This window comes from Marmota monax, unplaced genomic scaffold, assembly GCF_021218885.2.
Source record: "Marmota monax isolate L192 unplaced genomic scaffold, Marmota_monax_Labrador192_F-V1.1 WCK01_AAM20220418_F8-fsc00134, whole genome shotgun sequence".
NCBI lineage: Eukaryota > Metazoa > Chordata > Mammalia > Rodentia > Sciuridae > Marmota > Marmota monax.
The window spans coordinates 5,207,603-5,223,937 of NW_026692281.1; the positions used below are offsets into that span (position 1 = coordinate 5,207,603).

At 34.2% G+C, this 16,335-nt stretch overlaps 1 protein-coding gene across 1 annotated transcript; it reads left to right on the top strand.

Annotated features, from left to right (window-relative positions):
- The first annotated feature begins 231 nt into the window (after positions 1-231).
- Positions 232-4,253, top strand: Spin4 (spindlin family member 4). Its single transcript, XM_046440443.2, has one exon. It carries the CDS (start codon positions 771-773, stop codon positions 1,518-1,520), a length of 750 nt encoding a protein of 249 aa, XP_046296399.1. The 5' UTR covers positions 232-770; the 3' UTR covers positions 1,521-4,253.
- The last annotated feature ends 12,082 nt before the right edge of the window (positions 4,254-16,335 follow it).

Here is a 16,335-nt window from a genome sequence, read left to right on the forward strand (position 1 = left end):
AGGAAGCTGTTGGGCAGCAGGCAGCTCGAATGGGGGAGGGGAGCCTGCCTGTCTGACTGGGGTTTGAAGTAAACAGTCGGGGGGCGCGAGAGGAAATAAAGGAGAAAGCCTGTGTCAGTGTAGACTGAACGCGGGCGCGCGCGCTGACCCACCCCACTGCTGCCCGCGAAGCGGAAGGCGAGAAGGCAGAGGGCGGGACCGAGGTACAGGCGGGCTCGGAGGGGGCGGGCTCTTGAAGCTGCAAAAACCGCGGTTCCACTGCTGGGCCAAGCCAACTAGGACTGTGAAGGCCAGGCCGCGCGGACTCCTCAGAGACGTGCCGCCGCCTGCACTTTTACTGCTGCAGCCATCCCTTTATCTTTTGCCTTCCTTTCCCGCGGTCTCCTACGGTGTCGCGGTACTGCAACCTCAGCTTCAACTACAACAACAGCTAAGTGGCCGATTCCGGGACCTGGGGGTGGAGGTTGGGGCGGGCACCAGGCGCGGACAGCATAGGCGTACCCGCCATCTCTTTCCAGCCACCACTGCTGCAGTCATCCCTCCTGGACGGCAGAAGAAAGCACCGTCGAGAGGCACACACTGTCCTTGTGCCCACAGTCAAGAGTTAGAGCGTTTCTGCCAAGCTCTGGTGAGATCTTTGATCTAGGAGAAGGGAGGACCCCTTTCTGAGATTGCAGAAAAAAAAAAAATTCTTATTGGATAGTATTAACTTTTTGTCCTCATAATCAAGCAAGGGGCAATTCTGTCTAAGTCCTCCTAAGCTCTGAACCATGTCTCCTCCGACCATGCCTCCCACGGGAGTAGATGGCGTGTCCGCATACCTGATGAAGAAAAGGCACACCCACAGGAAGCAGCGGCGCAAGCCCACTTTCCTCACTCGTAGGAACATCGTGGGCTGCCGCATTCAACACGGCTGGAAAGAAGGCAATGAGCCAGTGGAGCAGTGGAAAGGCACTGTGCTTGAGCAGGTTTCTGTGAAGCCTACACTTTACATCATTAAATATGATGGCAAAGATAGTGTGTATGGACTAGAACTGCACCGAGATAAAAGAGTTCTAGCGCTAGAGATTCTTCCTGAGAGAGTGCCAACTCCTCGAATTGATTCTCGCCTGGCAGATTCCTTGATTGGGAAGGCAGTGGGGCATGTGTTTGAAGGCGAGCATGGTAGGAAAGATGAATGGAAGGGTATGGTGCTGGCACGAGCCCCAGTGATGGATACTTGGTTTTATATAACGTATGAGAAAGATCCAGTCCTCTACATGTACACCCTGCTGGATGACTACAGAGATGGTGACCTGCGCATCATTCCAGATTCCAACTACTATTTCCCTATGGCAGAACGGGAGCCTGGAGAGGTGGTGGACAGCCTGGTGGGCAAGCAGGTGGAGCATGCCAAAGATGACGGGTCCAAGAGAACTGGCATTTTCATCCATCAAGTGGTGGCCAAGCCCTCTGTCTACTTCATTAAGTTTGATGATGATATTCACATTTATGTCTATGGTTTGGTGAAAACCCCGTAAGTTCATTGTGCTCTTTGTAATAGTTGGGGAACTATTACTTAAAATATTTTGTATTTTCATAATTGTGAACTTTGAGAACAGTTTTGGCATCAGAAATTCAGGAAAGTAAGTAAATCTTATTGTGCCTCCAACTCTTGCATTGACTAATTCCACAGTTTTGCCCCAAGTATACTGTGGTAATTTTGATATTGCTTTGTTCTTTAATGGAACATATAAATTGGGTGCTAGTAGAATATTAATGTGTCTGTATTTTAAATGTAAAAGTAGATTAACCCTACCCCATATCCTTCTCCCTCATTATTTTTAACCTTTCTACGTTCTTCTTCCCACATGTTGAGAATCTGTCCTACATCCTTCCATATTTTCTTCTTCTTCATGAAGTTTTTCATAGTATTTTCTGTTAAAATGGGAAGCCATATTATTTTCTCTAATTGCTTTTCTCACTTGACATAGATGACATCCTGGCTGATCAGTAGCTACAGTCAATCTCTCTCTCTCTCTCTCTCTCTCTCTCTCTCTCTCTCTCTCTAGCTCTCGCTCTCGCTCTCACCCTCACTCTAATAGTTGCATATTCAATACATGTAGATGTACCAAAAAGTATTCAACCTTTTTGTTACTGATATTCATTTATTTCCTTTTTCACCAACATAACACTACCAAAACACAAAGTGATGTTTTATTTCTATAGGTTGGATTCTCAGAAATGCTAACAAGTCATATGTTTTATTTTAAGAAATTAGGATTATCATTTAAAATGAAAGTGCCTATTTTCAGCATCCTCTGCAGCATCACTTTTTAAGATTTAAAAATCTGAAAGGTGAAAAATTATGTTATTGCTTGTCACTGTGACTGCCTTTTACCTGACTTCAAAGAGGATTTCTCTTTCTATTTGAGTGTTTTTCTTTTGTGATTTGACAATTATTATCCTTTCTTCATTTATCTATTGAATTGTTGATCTTTTCCTTAAAAATTTATGAAGTGCATTTAATAATTTGTAGCTTATGTGTTATGATTTTTCTATTATATAATCTTGATTTTATTGGTTATGTCTTTTATTTTATAATTGTAAAAAAATTAGGTAGATGATTGTCTCTTTTATAACTTTCATTTCCTGTTATTTTCCAGATGGATATCACCATCCTAAGTCATTCACCTACATTTCATAATTATTTTATTATTATTAAAGTTTAAGTGTTTGAGTCATATGAAATTCATTTTGGTATGTGGTATAAGATAGAGATCCAAGTATACATTTCATTCACATTGGATATCCAATTATACAATTTATTTAAAAAAAACACACCCATTTTCAAATTTCTGAGCCAATATTACATGATTTGTAATATACTGACTGGCCATGAAGTAGTTTTAGAATCTGGTAAAGCGAGTCCTCCTTCATTATTATTTTTTTCTTCCAATGTAATTTGTCCTCCACATTAACTCTTTCATATGAAAATTATAAGCACTTTTTTGACATTAACAAATTCTGTCTCAATTAAAATTGCATTAAATTTCTATGTTTCTCTTTGGAGTATAACAATAATATTAATTCTTAACACCAAAGTGTTTTGATATATCATTGAATTCTTTGGTTCTTATTTCTTAATATTCTTCATATAGGTTTATCATATGAAATTGATCTTATTTTTGAGTATTTTTACAGTTGTCACATTTTGAATTGGGTACATTTTCCTCCTCATTTATAGCTTGTTATTTTGGGCAATAAAAGCAACCTATAGATTTTTATATTTTTATCTTTTATTCAATGAATTTATTTAATCTTCTAAATTACAGTGGGTTTAAAAATAGAACATTTTGGACTCTAGGTATACAATCATTTTACATGTATATAAAAATTATTTTATTTCTTCTAATGTTTATATGGATTATATTACTTTAGCTGGATTCTCCGGAATAGTGTTGTATAATGATATAGACATATTTCACCTATTTTTAAGTTTCAAAAAAATCTTTGTAGTATTTCATATTAGTATTATATTTGCTGTTGGTTATTGATTTGCTGTTGATTATTAACTTGTTTAGGAGTTTCTTCTTTTCCTTTTTTACATAGTGTTATTATCAGAAATGGCTCCTGGGTTTATCAAATGTATTTTCATTATCTATTCTTAAAATTGTATGATATTTTTCCTTTAATTTGTGGATGTAATGAATTAAAATGGTTGGTATTTGATGTTGAACCAAACCTTAATTTCTGGAATTAATCCTACCTGCTGCATGCTGTGTTTTATTTACCAACATTTCATTTAGAATTATTGCATTTGCATTCCAACTTGGAATTGTTTATTTTTGTTCTTTTTTATGCTCTCTTTACCAAGTTTTTTTTTTTTATTAGAGATGTACTAGCTTTAAAAATATGAATTTTTGTGTTTTTAGTATTGTCCTGTGGTCTCAAGTAGTTCAAATAGCATTAGAATAAATTGTTCATTAAAAGTTAGCTAGTACTAATCTGTAAAATGATCTAATCCTGGTGACACTTTTGATTGTAGATCTTTAGTCAGTTCTCTGATTATTTTCAGTGACAATTAGTTTATTCAAGCTTTTGTTTAGAAAGAATATGTATTCTCTGTGAAATACAAAGTCCAAAGTTGTCTCTGTTATCAACCTTGTTGCTTGTATTATTCACATGCTTTATGTCCTCGTATATTTTATGCCTCAAGATTTGTCCAGTACTGAAAAATGTAATAAAATTATCAGCTCTAATGGCATTTTAAATTCTTTGTACTATTTTATTTATTTAAAATGTCACAACAAAACATGTAAAAGTATAAAAGATATGGCACACATTTGTTCATCTCTACCTCAAATGTAAAACTGACAACATTTTGGTACGTTTATTTTAGATGATGATTTATAGTTTTAAATAATTGGAACATTACAATTAATTAATCCATTTTCCAATATCATACCAGTTATTCTGAAGAGGGTAGACACTATCGTGAGTTTGGTGTGAATATTGCCCATGATTTATGCATTTACTACAAATATAACTATAACCAATAATAGTATTGATTTATGTGTTTTTAAAAATATAAATATGAATAATCAACTATAAACCATGAGTAATTTATTTTGGTCTTTTGTTTTGTAGGGATTTTTATTTTTCCAAATGGAAAATGGACTGAAGTGACAAAAAAACAATCAACAGCACTTACTTTAAAATACTAATTACTGTTCACTTTTACTACTCCTAATACTCTGGAAGGCTTGGCCCTAGCCACAGCCCTAGGTATTGAATAAAAAAGACAATCTCCTCTTTCACAGACCTTTTATCTGGGCTAGGAAGAGGCACATATACACCACCAGCCTCTTACTTCAAGGTAGTCATAGGCCTTATATTTTTCCTGGCATGATACTGGGGTTATTCCACTTTCTGATACTCAGAAGGTGGCTAGCCCTATTCCTAGCCCTCTTTTAAGAGTTTGGGACATAATATTGGATGAAAATCTTCCTATCTTAAATAACAGCAATCTCTCCTCTTTCCCTCCCCCTACCATGTAAAGACACATGTCTTATATAATATTGCTTTCTAGCTCCTGTTCTAGTTTTAGTTATAGTTCTCACCCTCCCCCAAATCTCAAGTCATGTATCATACATTATGATGACATGATGATATTGGTCCATATAGCAAAAGATTAGTTTGTCCCTAGACTAGGGCCTGGCGATGGAAGAATGAGTTATCCAGTCAAAACCCCTGCTCTTAGAGCATACATCCTAATGGGTTGAAGAAGACAAGTCATCATCAAGCTTAATGTAAGTCCTTTTGGTCTTATATTGTCTCATAATAATTTGAGTGTATACAAAAACTTGTCATTCAAAGAAAGGTTTATTCTAGTTCTACCTATGGTTTAGAGATTGAGGATAGAACAATGAAATAATTTAAAGAATGTAGAAAAAAAGTCAATGTAGAATATCATGTTCCACTATGCCTTTACTCCTAAATTTCTTGGCTCCTATACTAGAACTACATTTCTAATTATTCCATGGTAATATATGTATTTTTTCATCACACAAGCTTGCTTTGAGTCAAAGGGAGGATTTATAATGCTTCTGACATAGTTTTAGGAGGTGAAAATGTCCAGAAACTACATCCCTGGTCCCCTAGTACTTAATTATATTATTGTGGATGAAGATACATTCCTGTCTTCTTCACAGTGTGCTGTATGTATCAGGCTGTGATGATTTCTTTTTAAAAAGCTCAATAAGTAAGCCATGAATTAGGGTGTGTCTATTTTATATAGATGGACAGATAATTCCCCAGAAAACATGTCATTTGAATGGACATCTCAATAAAGTGAGACAGCAAATCATGTTGCTGGCACTTTGGGATAGACTGTTCCTAACTAGAGAGGTTTCTTGTTAGAGCCAAGTATGGCCAGATGGGATGTGAGCAAGGAGAAGAGAGATTGTTCCATAGAAGTTGGTCTTCATTATGTTAAACAAGTGAGGTGTTTCTAAGTTGGTGATTTTATAGTTTCAACAAGGCAAATTATGCATATTTTTATTTATTAAGATGTAATTCCATATAGTAAAAATGAACAGATCCTAACAGACTAAACTTTCCAGTTTTCCTTCTCTTATTGCTTTGAAGTTTCATGTTTTTGTGGTCAGAAAGATATTTTTGTGTTTTTAATTTTTTTTTTAATTTATTGAGAATTCTTTTGAGGATTAAATATGGTCTATCCTGGATAATAGTCCATGGGCATATGAGAAGAATATGTTTTCTGTTGTAGTCGGGTCTGTGAAAATGAAAATGAAATCCCTGTATGCAGACAAAAGCTCACAGACTGAGCCTCTAGAATAACCCTGGCATAAAAAGGGGACCTGTGCATCAAAGGGACAGAATCAGTTTTCAGCCTGTATTACTTCAGGCCTTTGAGTGGGTTGGAGAAACCCACCAACTCCCGAGACTATGCAGCCTATTGCTGTGAGACCCAGGTGTGACCCACATTAACATCTACCTTGGTGGCAAAGAGACTGTTTTAGTTGGCTTTTTAAATGCTATGACTAAAAGTATCTAACCAGAACAACTGTAGAGGAGGAAAAATTTATTTTAGGGATCACAGTTTTAGAGTTCTTAATCCATAGAAGGCCAGCTCCATTCCTCAGGGCTCAAGGTGAGGCAGAACATCATGGTGGAAGAATGTAGCAGAAGGAAGCGACTCACAGGATGATCAGGAAATAGAGACAGAGACTTCATTTGCTGGATGCAAATATATACCCCAAAGCCATGCCTCCAGTGCTCCACCTCCTCCAGCCCACACCCCCAGATTTCAGTTACCATTCAGTTAATCGCTATCAGGGGATTAATTCACTGATTGGCTTAAGCCTCTCATAATATTTTCTCCTCTGAAGCTTCTGCATTGTCTCACACATGAGCTTTTGAGAGACACCTCACATACAAATTATAAAAGACTGTATCTACCACATCTTTCCCAATTTGGGCAGCACAGATAGCACTAGGCCTGTGCTTTTAGATGAGGCTCTAGAAGTGTGTTCATACTTGGCACAGACTAATAGCCAAATAAGGCAGTCATGTTTCAGTCTGCATCACTGCCATTTGTGGCATGGTTGTTGGTGTACCCTTGAGATTGTGCAGGTGACTCAGGAAGGATCCATCTTAGCATCAACCTAGGTGACCAAGGGACTGCCTTTATCAATACTATCCCAACTTCAGGCAGTATAACATATTCTGGGAGTTAGGCAGAATAGTAAATACAAGTCTTTGCCTTGGTTTGTAGTACAGGATCAACAAAATCTGTCTCTATGGATTGAGCCTGTGAAACAACTTTGGTACCAAGGGAAACACATCTGGCCCCAGTCTATCAGTCTTCTAGCAAGCGTCACCTATGGATTATTGCAGTAGTCTTAAGCTAACAGTCTATCTCAGTAATAGGCAGCACATAATAGTATGGACCTTGGATCTACTGCAGTGTTGTGTTGGTATTGGTAAACTGTGATCATATAGTGTGGCACACTGTGGTGGCATTTGTAGCCACAGGCAAGTGTATTGTCCATCCAAGATGACTGCCCAACCTGGGTAGAATCCTTCAGTGCCTATGCACAGGTCATTAATTGCAGATGAGGAATCCAGGCCTACTCCAGGAAATGGCTTGTAGGAATAAAACATCTTTTGAGTTATTGTCCTGGTTGATTCAGAACAATACAACAACAGTGTATTTGGGACAAACCTGAATTTAGATTACCCTCTAGTACTGAAACAGCCACAAAACACCAGCAGAAAAGCAGTACATGGGTGCTATTCAGTGCTGAAGTAGCAGAAATTATTAGACACTTTCTCAATTATTATTGAGAAAATAGGTAAACTTCTTATAATTTCTGGGAAGACAGGAACAAAGAAGGTCAGGTGAGGAACACATAAATAATATATAAACCTTAAATGGCTGGGCAATGTCACATGCCAACAATCAGAACTTTCAGGAAACCAATATCTCAATTAGTACTCTAAGTAACTAGTACTCAAAATAAAGTACCAGAAACCAACAAGGCTGTAATGAGTATGAAAAAATTCTAAGACCAAGAATTTAAATCAACTGCTTTAAAGGAATTCAATGAACTTGGAGAGATTTGAAGAACTATTTCAGACACCAATGAAAAAACTTAATAGAGAAATATAAGAGATTTAAAAAACAATCAAATATATATCCTAGGATTGGAAAATACATTCAGTGATATTAACACAAAATAGAAGAAATAAAAGGCAGGATACATTAAAGAGAAAGAAGAATCAGTGCTGTACTAAAAAAATCTGTTGTTAAATAGACCTTAACAAGAGTAAAAGAAAAATAAGAATGAGGAGAAATGAAGATAAAATATGAAAAATTTAGGATATTATAAAAGAGGTTATATTATTATTGGAATTCAAGAGGTATTTGAGAATGACAAGTGGGAAGAAAGTTTATTCAAAGAATAACAACAGAAGTCTTCCCAAAGAAGGATACACATATTCAGAATCAGAGAAGGCAAAGGTCACCAATCAAACTCTCAAAGGTGAATATAAAGAGAAGATCCTCAAAGCTACAAGAGAAAATAAATGACTAAAACCTATGATTATCCTAGTTCACCTAACAGCCAATTTCTCAACAGAAAATTTCCAGGCTAGAAGGACGTGGCATAAAAATTTCAGTATTGTTAAGAGGGGAAAAACTTTTGAATAAGAATACTGTGCTCAGTAATGCTATCCTTATAAATGAAAGAGGAATAAATACTTTCTAAAACAAATAGAAGCTGACAGAATATATCTCTAAAAGCTGTTTTGCAAGAAATGCTAAAGGAAATTCTGGAAAGTGAAAGACATTAATGAAAAAGAATAAAACATAGGAATGTATAAAATTTTCTGATGAGAGAAATTACACAAATTAATTCAGAATGTTCTAATATTTTAAGTGTGGCACAAAAACCGTTTATAGCTTTAGTATGAAGAATACAAAAAGTAAAACCACAATAATAAGAATTACCTGAATATTTTAATCTATAGGCAATATAGAAAGATGTAAATTAGGATATCAAAAATTCATCATGTAAAGAGGCAAGAAATGCTACAGTATATTTTATCTTCTTCTGTTTATATTTGTGATCATTTTAAGTTGCTATCACTTAAAATTATATATATATATATATATATATATATATATCATTTAGTATAACAAAAGAAAATTTTGTAAGTCTCATGGTAACCACCAAACAAAAATATTTAAATATTAAAATAAAAATAATAAGAAATGAATTAAAACATAGATTAATTCACATGACCATCAAGGAAGGCTACAAAAGACAGAAATAAAGAAATAACTACAATGCTGTCTTCTCCAATATGAAAAATGTTAGACCCAACCCTATCAGATAAAAATAGATTCTAAATCAAAAACAATAATATATAGATAAGATTGTTATATGATGAAGGGGTTGTGAAAAAAGGAAATAAAATTCCAACATATATGGACCCAATATTGGAGTACCAAAAATATGAAACAAATGTTAGTAGTCCTTAATGGAGAGAACTTTGCAATACAAGACTATCTTGGGGCATTAATACCCCATTTTCACCAAGAGAAGAGAAGTAAGTTGATTAGCCAGATGGAAAATGAACAAAGAAACAACAGATTAAATTGCAATGGCAGAACTGTTAAATTCAACAACAGAACAAATGAACCTAATAGAGGTCTACATAACATTATATCCATAGCTACCAAATGTACACTTTTCTTAGCACATGGAACATACTCCATAATAGATCATATGATAGTCTACAAGCCAATTCTCAATAATTAAATAAATTTATCCTAAGTGTCTTTTCTCACCACAAATGCGATAGGGCTAGAAATCAATAACAACAACAACAAAAAGCCTTGAGGAAATATACAAGTACATGAAAATTAAACAATTTTCTTTTTTATCAACTAATGATCAAAAAAGGAAATTAAAGCATTTCTTGAAACAAATGGAAATGTAAACACAACACAAACAACTTTGGAATATAGTAAGAGTGAAGTTAATTGGGAAGTTTATAGCAATCAGAGCCTAAATTATATATTAAAAAGTAAGATCTCAGATAAATAGCCTATCTCTGTTTCTCTAGAAACTAGAACAAGGAAAAAAAACCCCTAAAATTACGAGAAGGAAGAAAATAATAAAAATTGCAGCAAAAACAATTGCAAATGAAGAATTTTTTTAAAAAAATGTGAAATAATAAATTCAAAAAAGGATAAGATTTTTGGAATATATAAATAAAATTGCCAAACCCTTACATAGCCTAAGAAAAGGAGAATATTTAAATAGTCTAAGAAAAGGATAATATTTAAATTGATAAAATTAAGAATGGAAAGGAAACATTGCAACTGACACCACAGAAATACAGAATATCACAGCTGGATGTGGTGACACAAGCCTGCAATCCCAGCAGCTCCAAAGGCTGAGGCAGGAGGATTCCAAGTTCAAAGCCAGCTTTGGAAATTTAGTGAGGACTTGAGCAACTCAGTGAGACCCTGTCTCTAAATAAAATACAAAAAGGGCTGGAGATAAGGCCCAGTGGTTAAGTATCCATGGGTTTAATCCCTGGAACAATGAGAGAGAGAGAGAGAGAAAGAGAGAGAGAGAGAGAGAGAGAGAGAGAGAGAGAGAGCTATCATTATAAATTGCCATAAACAATTATATACCAAAAAAAATTATGATTTTTATTTTTATTAAATGGACAAATTCCCCCACATATAGCTCTTACCAAGACTGAATTCTGAATACATGAAGAGACAAGTAATAATATTGGCTCAGTAATAAACAGTCCCATAAAAAAAGCCCAGGACCAGATGGCTTTCTGCTGAATTCTACCCAATATTTAAAGAAGAACAAACACTAATTCTCTTTCAGTTATTCCAAAAAATAAAAAAGGATTTCTTCTAAATACATTCTCTGAGACCAGCATAACCCTTAGGAAATAAAAAAAAAAGAAAACAGAATAAAAGTAAAGACAGGAGCTGGGCCTATATCTCAGTGGTAGAGCACTTGCCTTGCATATGTGAGGCACTAGTTTTGATTCTCAGTACCACACAGAAATAAATAAAATAAAGGTTCATCTATAACTAGGAAAAAGAATAAGAAATTATTCTAGAAAAATGTAAAGACAGAATAAAAGTAAAACTACAGGCTAATGTCCTTGATGAACATAAACACAAAATTCCTCAATGCACTCCTAGTGAACCAAATCCAACAGCATATTGAACAGATATTCACTAGGGTCAAGTATAATTAATTCCAGAAATGGAAGGATGGTTTAATAAATATGAAAGAATAAAGTCAATAGACCATATCAATGGAATGAAGAAAAAAATATGGTTATCTCAATCAGCAGAGAAAAGGTATTCAATAAAATGCAACATAACTTCATATTAAAAATGCCAAACAATTTAACCACACAAGTAATATACCTCAACATAATAATGGTCACTTATACTAAGCTAACATCTAACTTTATTTGAGTGGAGAAAATATGAATGTTTCCTCTCAAAGTTCTGGAACAAGTTACTCCCCATTTTCACCACTTTTATTCAAGATAATGCTAGAAGTCTTAGAGCAATTAGTTAAGAGAAAGCAATAAACATCTTCTAAGTAAAAATATATATCAAATCTTACTGTTTATAGATGCCATATTATCTACCAAAAATTCCACCAAAATTATTAGAATGAGTAAGTTAATTCAACAAATTGCAGGATTCAAAACCAACACAAAAAGTCAGTAAGATTGCTTTATACCAACATCACATTTTTATGAAATAGAAATTAAGAAGCAATTCTATTTACAGTACCTGCAAAAACTATGCCTAGGTATAAATTTAACCTAGAAAGTAAAAGACCTCTAAAATGAAAATAATAAAACATTGATAATTAACATTGAAGTGGATATAAAATGTTGAAAGACATCCCATGCTCATTGATAGGAAGAATCAATGTAGTTAAGATATCCAGTATCAAAACTGGTTTACAGATACAGTACAGTTACCATCAAAATACCAATGACAGTCTTCACAGAAATAGAAAACAGCAATTCTAAAATTTGTATGGAAACACACACACACACACACACACACACAATTCTGAAGAACAATATCCATTTTGAGCAAAAAGAACAAGAAAGGAGGAATTACACTGCCTGATTCCAAAATTACTAGAGTTATAATACTCAAAACAATTGGCATGAAAACAGGCATAGAGTCCAATAGAAAAGAACAAGTAAGCATAAAAATAATTCCATATATCTATAGCCAATCAACTTTTGACAAAGTTATTCAGAAAACACATTGGATAAAGGAGAGTGCCTGGCAAAATTTGACATCCACATACAGAACAATGAAAGTAGAACAGTATTATTTACCAGTTGCAAAAATCAACTCAAATTTGATTAAAGACTTAACTATAAAACTTGAAACTTTGAAACTACTATAATAGAACCTTTAGAGAAACACTTCAGGACAGGAATGGGTTGCAATTTTCTGAACAAGACCTCTCCCCCCAAATCACCTAAAATAAAGGCAAAAATAAGCAAATTAGTTTGATTTTTAACAGAAGCCTTTGTACTGCAAAGGAAGTCACCAACAGAGATAAAAGACAATGTTTAGGATGAAAGAAAAAAAATTTAAATTGTTTTTGGACATATAAGGAATTTTTTTACCAAACTGTGGAACAAACCTAGCTGCTCTTCAATAAATGGATGGCTAAAAATTGTAGCATATATACACAATGGAATATTACTCAGCAATAAAAGGGAATAAAATTGTGGCAATTGCAGATAAATGGATGGAATTAAAGAAGATAATGCTAAGTGAAGTTAGCCAATCCCCAAAACCCAAATGCTGAATGTTTTCTCTGATATAAGGAGGCTGACTCATAGTGGGTTAGGGAGATGGAGCATGGGAGGAATAAATTAATTCTAGATAGGGCAGAGGGGTTGGAGGGGAAGGGAGGGGGAATGGGGTTAGAAATGATGATGGAATGTGATGGACATTATTATCCAAAGTACATGTATGAAGACATGAATTGGTGTGAATATACTTTGTATACAACCAGAGATATGAAAAATTGTGCTGTATATGTATAATAAGAATTGAAATTCATTCTGCTGTCACAAATAAATAAATAAATAAATAAACTCCAAAAGTTCGCTACCAAAAAACAAATAATCCAACTCCAAAATGTATAATAAATCCAGGCATAGTAGCACACACCCGTAATTTTTTTATGACTGGAGATGCTGAAGCAGGAGGTTCACAAGTTTCAGGCCAGCTTGGGCAACCTAGCAATTTAGTGAAACCCTGTCTCAAAAAAAAAAAAAAAAAAAAAAAAAAAACCAAGCAAACAAACAAACAAAAAGGACTGGGAATGGTGCTCTGTGGTAAAGGCCTTCTGGGTTAAGTCCCCATGATCAAAAAAAAAAAAAAAAAGAAAAAAGAAAAAAAAGGATAATAGATCCAAATGGTCATGTATCGTGAATCAAGTATTAAAAGATGAGAAACAAATGGCTAATAAGTATGTGGAAAACCTACTCAACATCACTCATCATCAGGGATATTCCAATCAAAACAAGAATGAGATTTTTATCTAGCTTTTAAAATAATGCTATTATACAAAATGCATAGAGAGGGGCTGGGGTTGTGGCTCAGTGGAAGAGTGCTCACCTCTCAGGTGCGACACCCTGGGTTCGATCCTCAGCACCACATATAAATAAATTAAATATGGACAAATAAATAAATAAATAAATAAAGATATTGTGTCAACTACAACATATACACACATATGCATAGAGAATCCTTGGACACTGCTGGTGGACATGAAAATTAGTACAGACAATTAAAAAGTATGATGGTCTTCCCAAAATTAAAAAAAAGTAGAACTATCATCATTTAGCAATAACAATGTGAAAATTCAATCAGTGTGCTGAGACGTATTTGTGTTCCAATATTCATTGTGTATCACATTAATAATAATGAAAAAGATCAAACAACATAAGTGTCCATCAACTGATTAATAAACAAAGAAAATGTCACACATCAGATGCAGCACTAATCTCTAGGGTATATAAAGAACTCAAGAAGCTAAGCACCAAAAATCAAATAACCCAATCAATAAATGGGTCAAGGACCTGAACAGACACTTCTCAGAAGAGTATTTAAAATCAATCAACAAATACATGAAAAAATGCTCATCATCTCTAGCAATCAGAGAAATGTAAAATCAAACTACTCTAAGATATCTCACTTCAGTCAGAATGGCAGCTAGTATGAAGACAAACAACAATAAGTGTTGGAAAGGATGTGGGAAAAAAGGTACACTCACACATTGCTGGTGGGACTGCAAATTGGTGCAGCCAATTTGAAAAGCAGTATGGAGATTTCTTGGAAATCTGGGAATGGAACATCATCATTTGACATGGTTATTCCTCTTCTTGGACTATACCCAAAGGACTTAAAAACAGTGTATTCCAGGGCCACAGCCACATCAATGTTTATAGCAGCACAATTCACAATAGCTAAACTGGAGCCAACCTAGAGGTTCTTCAGTGGTTGAATGGATAAAAAATATGTGGCATTTATACACAATGGAATATTACTCAGCATTAAAAAAAAGAACAAAACCATGGCATTTGCAGGTAAATTGATGGCGTTTGAGAAAATAATGCTAAGTGAAGTTAGGCAATCCCAAAAAACCAAATGCCAATTGTTTTATCCGATATAAGGGGGGGGGGGTGTGACTCATAGTGGGGTAGGCAGGGAGAGCATGGGAGGATTAGATTAATTCTAGATAGGGAATATGGGTGGGAGGGAAAGGGAGGGGGAAGGGGATTAGCAAGGATGGTGGAATGTGATGGTTATCATTATACAAAGTACATATATGAAGACTTGAATTGGTTGTCAACATACTGTATATACTAACAGAGATATGAAAAATTGTGGTATATATGTGTATTAAGAATTGTAATGCAAAAAAATGTACATGTATAATGGCATAAATTGACGTGAACATATTTTATACACAGAGATACAAAAAATTGTGCTCTATATGTGTAATAAGGATTGTAATGCATTCCACTGCTGTCATGTATTTAAAAAATAATAAAATCAATAAAAAATAAAGGAGACTAAAAATATACAAAGAAAATGTCATTCATATATGATTGAATAATATTCCATCATTAAAAAGAATGAAATCCTCTTATTTTTGATACACAGATCAACTGGACATTATTATGCTTAATGTAATAAACCAAGCACAGAAAGAGAAGTACTACATAATTTTACTTACAGGTGAAATACAAACAATTGATCTCATGAAAGTCAAGAGTAGAATGGTGGTTAGCAGAGTCCAGGAAAGTGTAGGTTGGAGGAATTGGGAAAGTTTATCAATGGTTACTAAGTTTCAGGTAGGAGTAAGAGGTTCTGGGGTGCTATCACTCAGTGGAGTTACCATAGATAACAATAATGTATTGCACATTTCAGAAAGCTAGAAAAATAACTGGAAATTTTCACAATAAAGAAATGAAGATAAATGGGGAGATATCGTTTTTTGGGGGGTTTAAGCATTACATGGTATATAAATGTTTTAAAATCACATTGTACCCCAATAATAAGAACAATTTTCATGTTTTGTGTATCCATTAAAAATAATTCCAGTTGTAAAATAATTACTTATAAGGAAGGACTTAGCTCTGTTATTTTATATTTAAAGTAAATCTTAGAACTTGTTTGCCCCTATTTCCCTCCCATAATGCCTTCTTTGTTTTCAGTTGCTTTGTTATAAATTAACTTGATTTTCTTCTTTTGTATATATATTTTATTTTTTATTAGCATCAGGATTATATGGAATATTTCATATTTATTCACAATCTAGTTGATTGATGCCAACATAACTTCAATTACATAAAACATCTTAGCTCCTATACAGTTCTGTTTGCTTTTCTTCAGTTGTTCTTGCTATGATCCAATATATATTTTTATAAATTTTATGCAAAACAATAAAATTTTATAATTGTCTTTCATGCATTTCAGTCTCTTAAATACTGCAGGAATTTAAAAGCTCTCCTCATGTTTTTATTTAGCAGTTTACTTTATATTTCTTTTGTAATTATATTCTTTAGACATTTGAGTATTGTTAGTATGTTTTTTTTTCAGTATTTTGAAGCTTGTTGCTTTTCTGTCAGCAATGAGTAAAGTAAATAAAATCAATGTGCTGAAGACATATCTGTTTTGCCATGTTCATTGTGCACTATTAATAATAGTGAAGAAGATAAAAT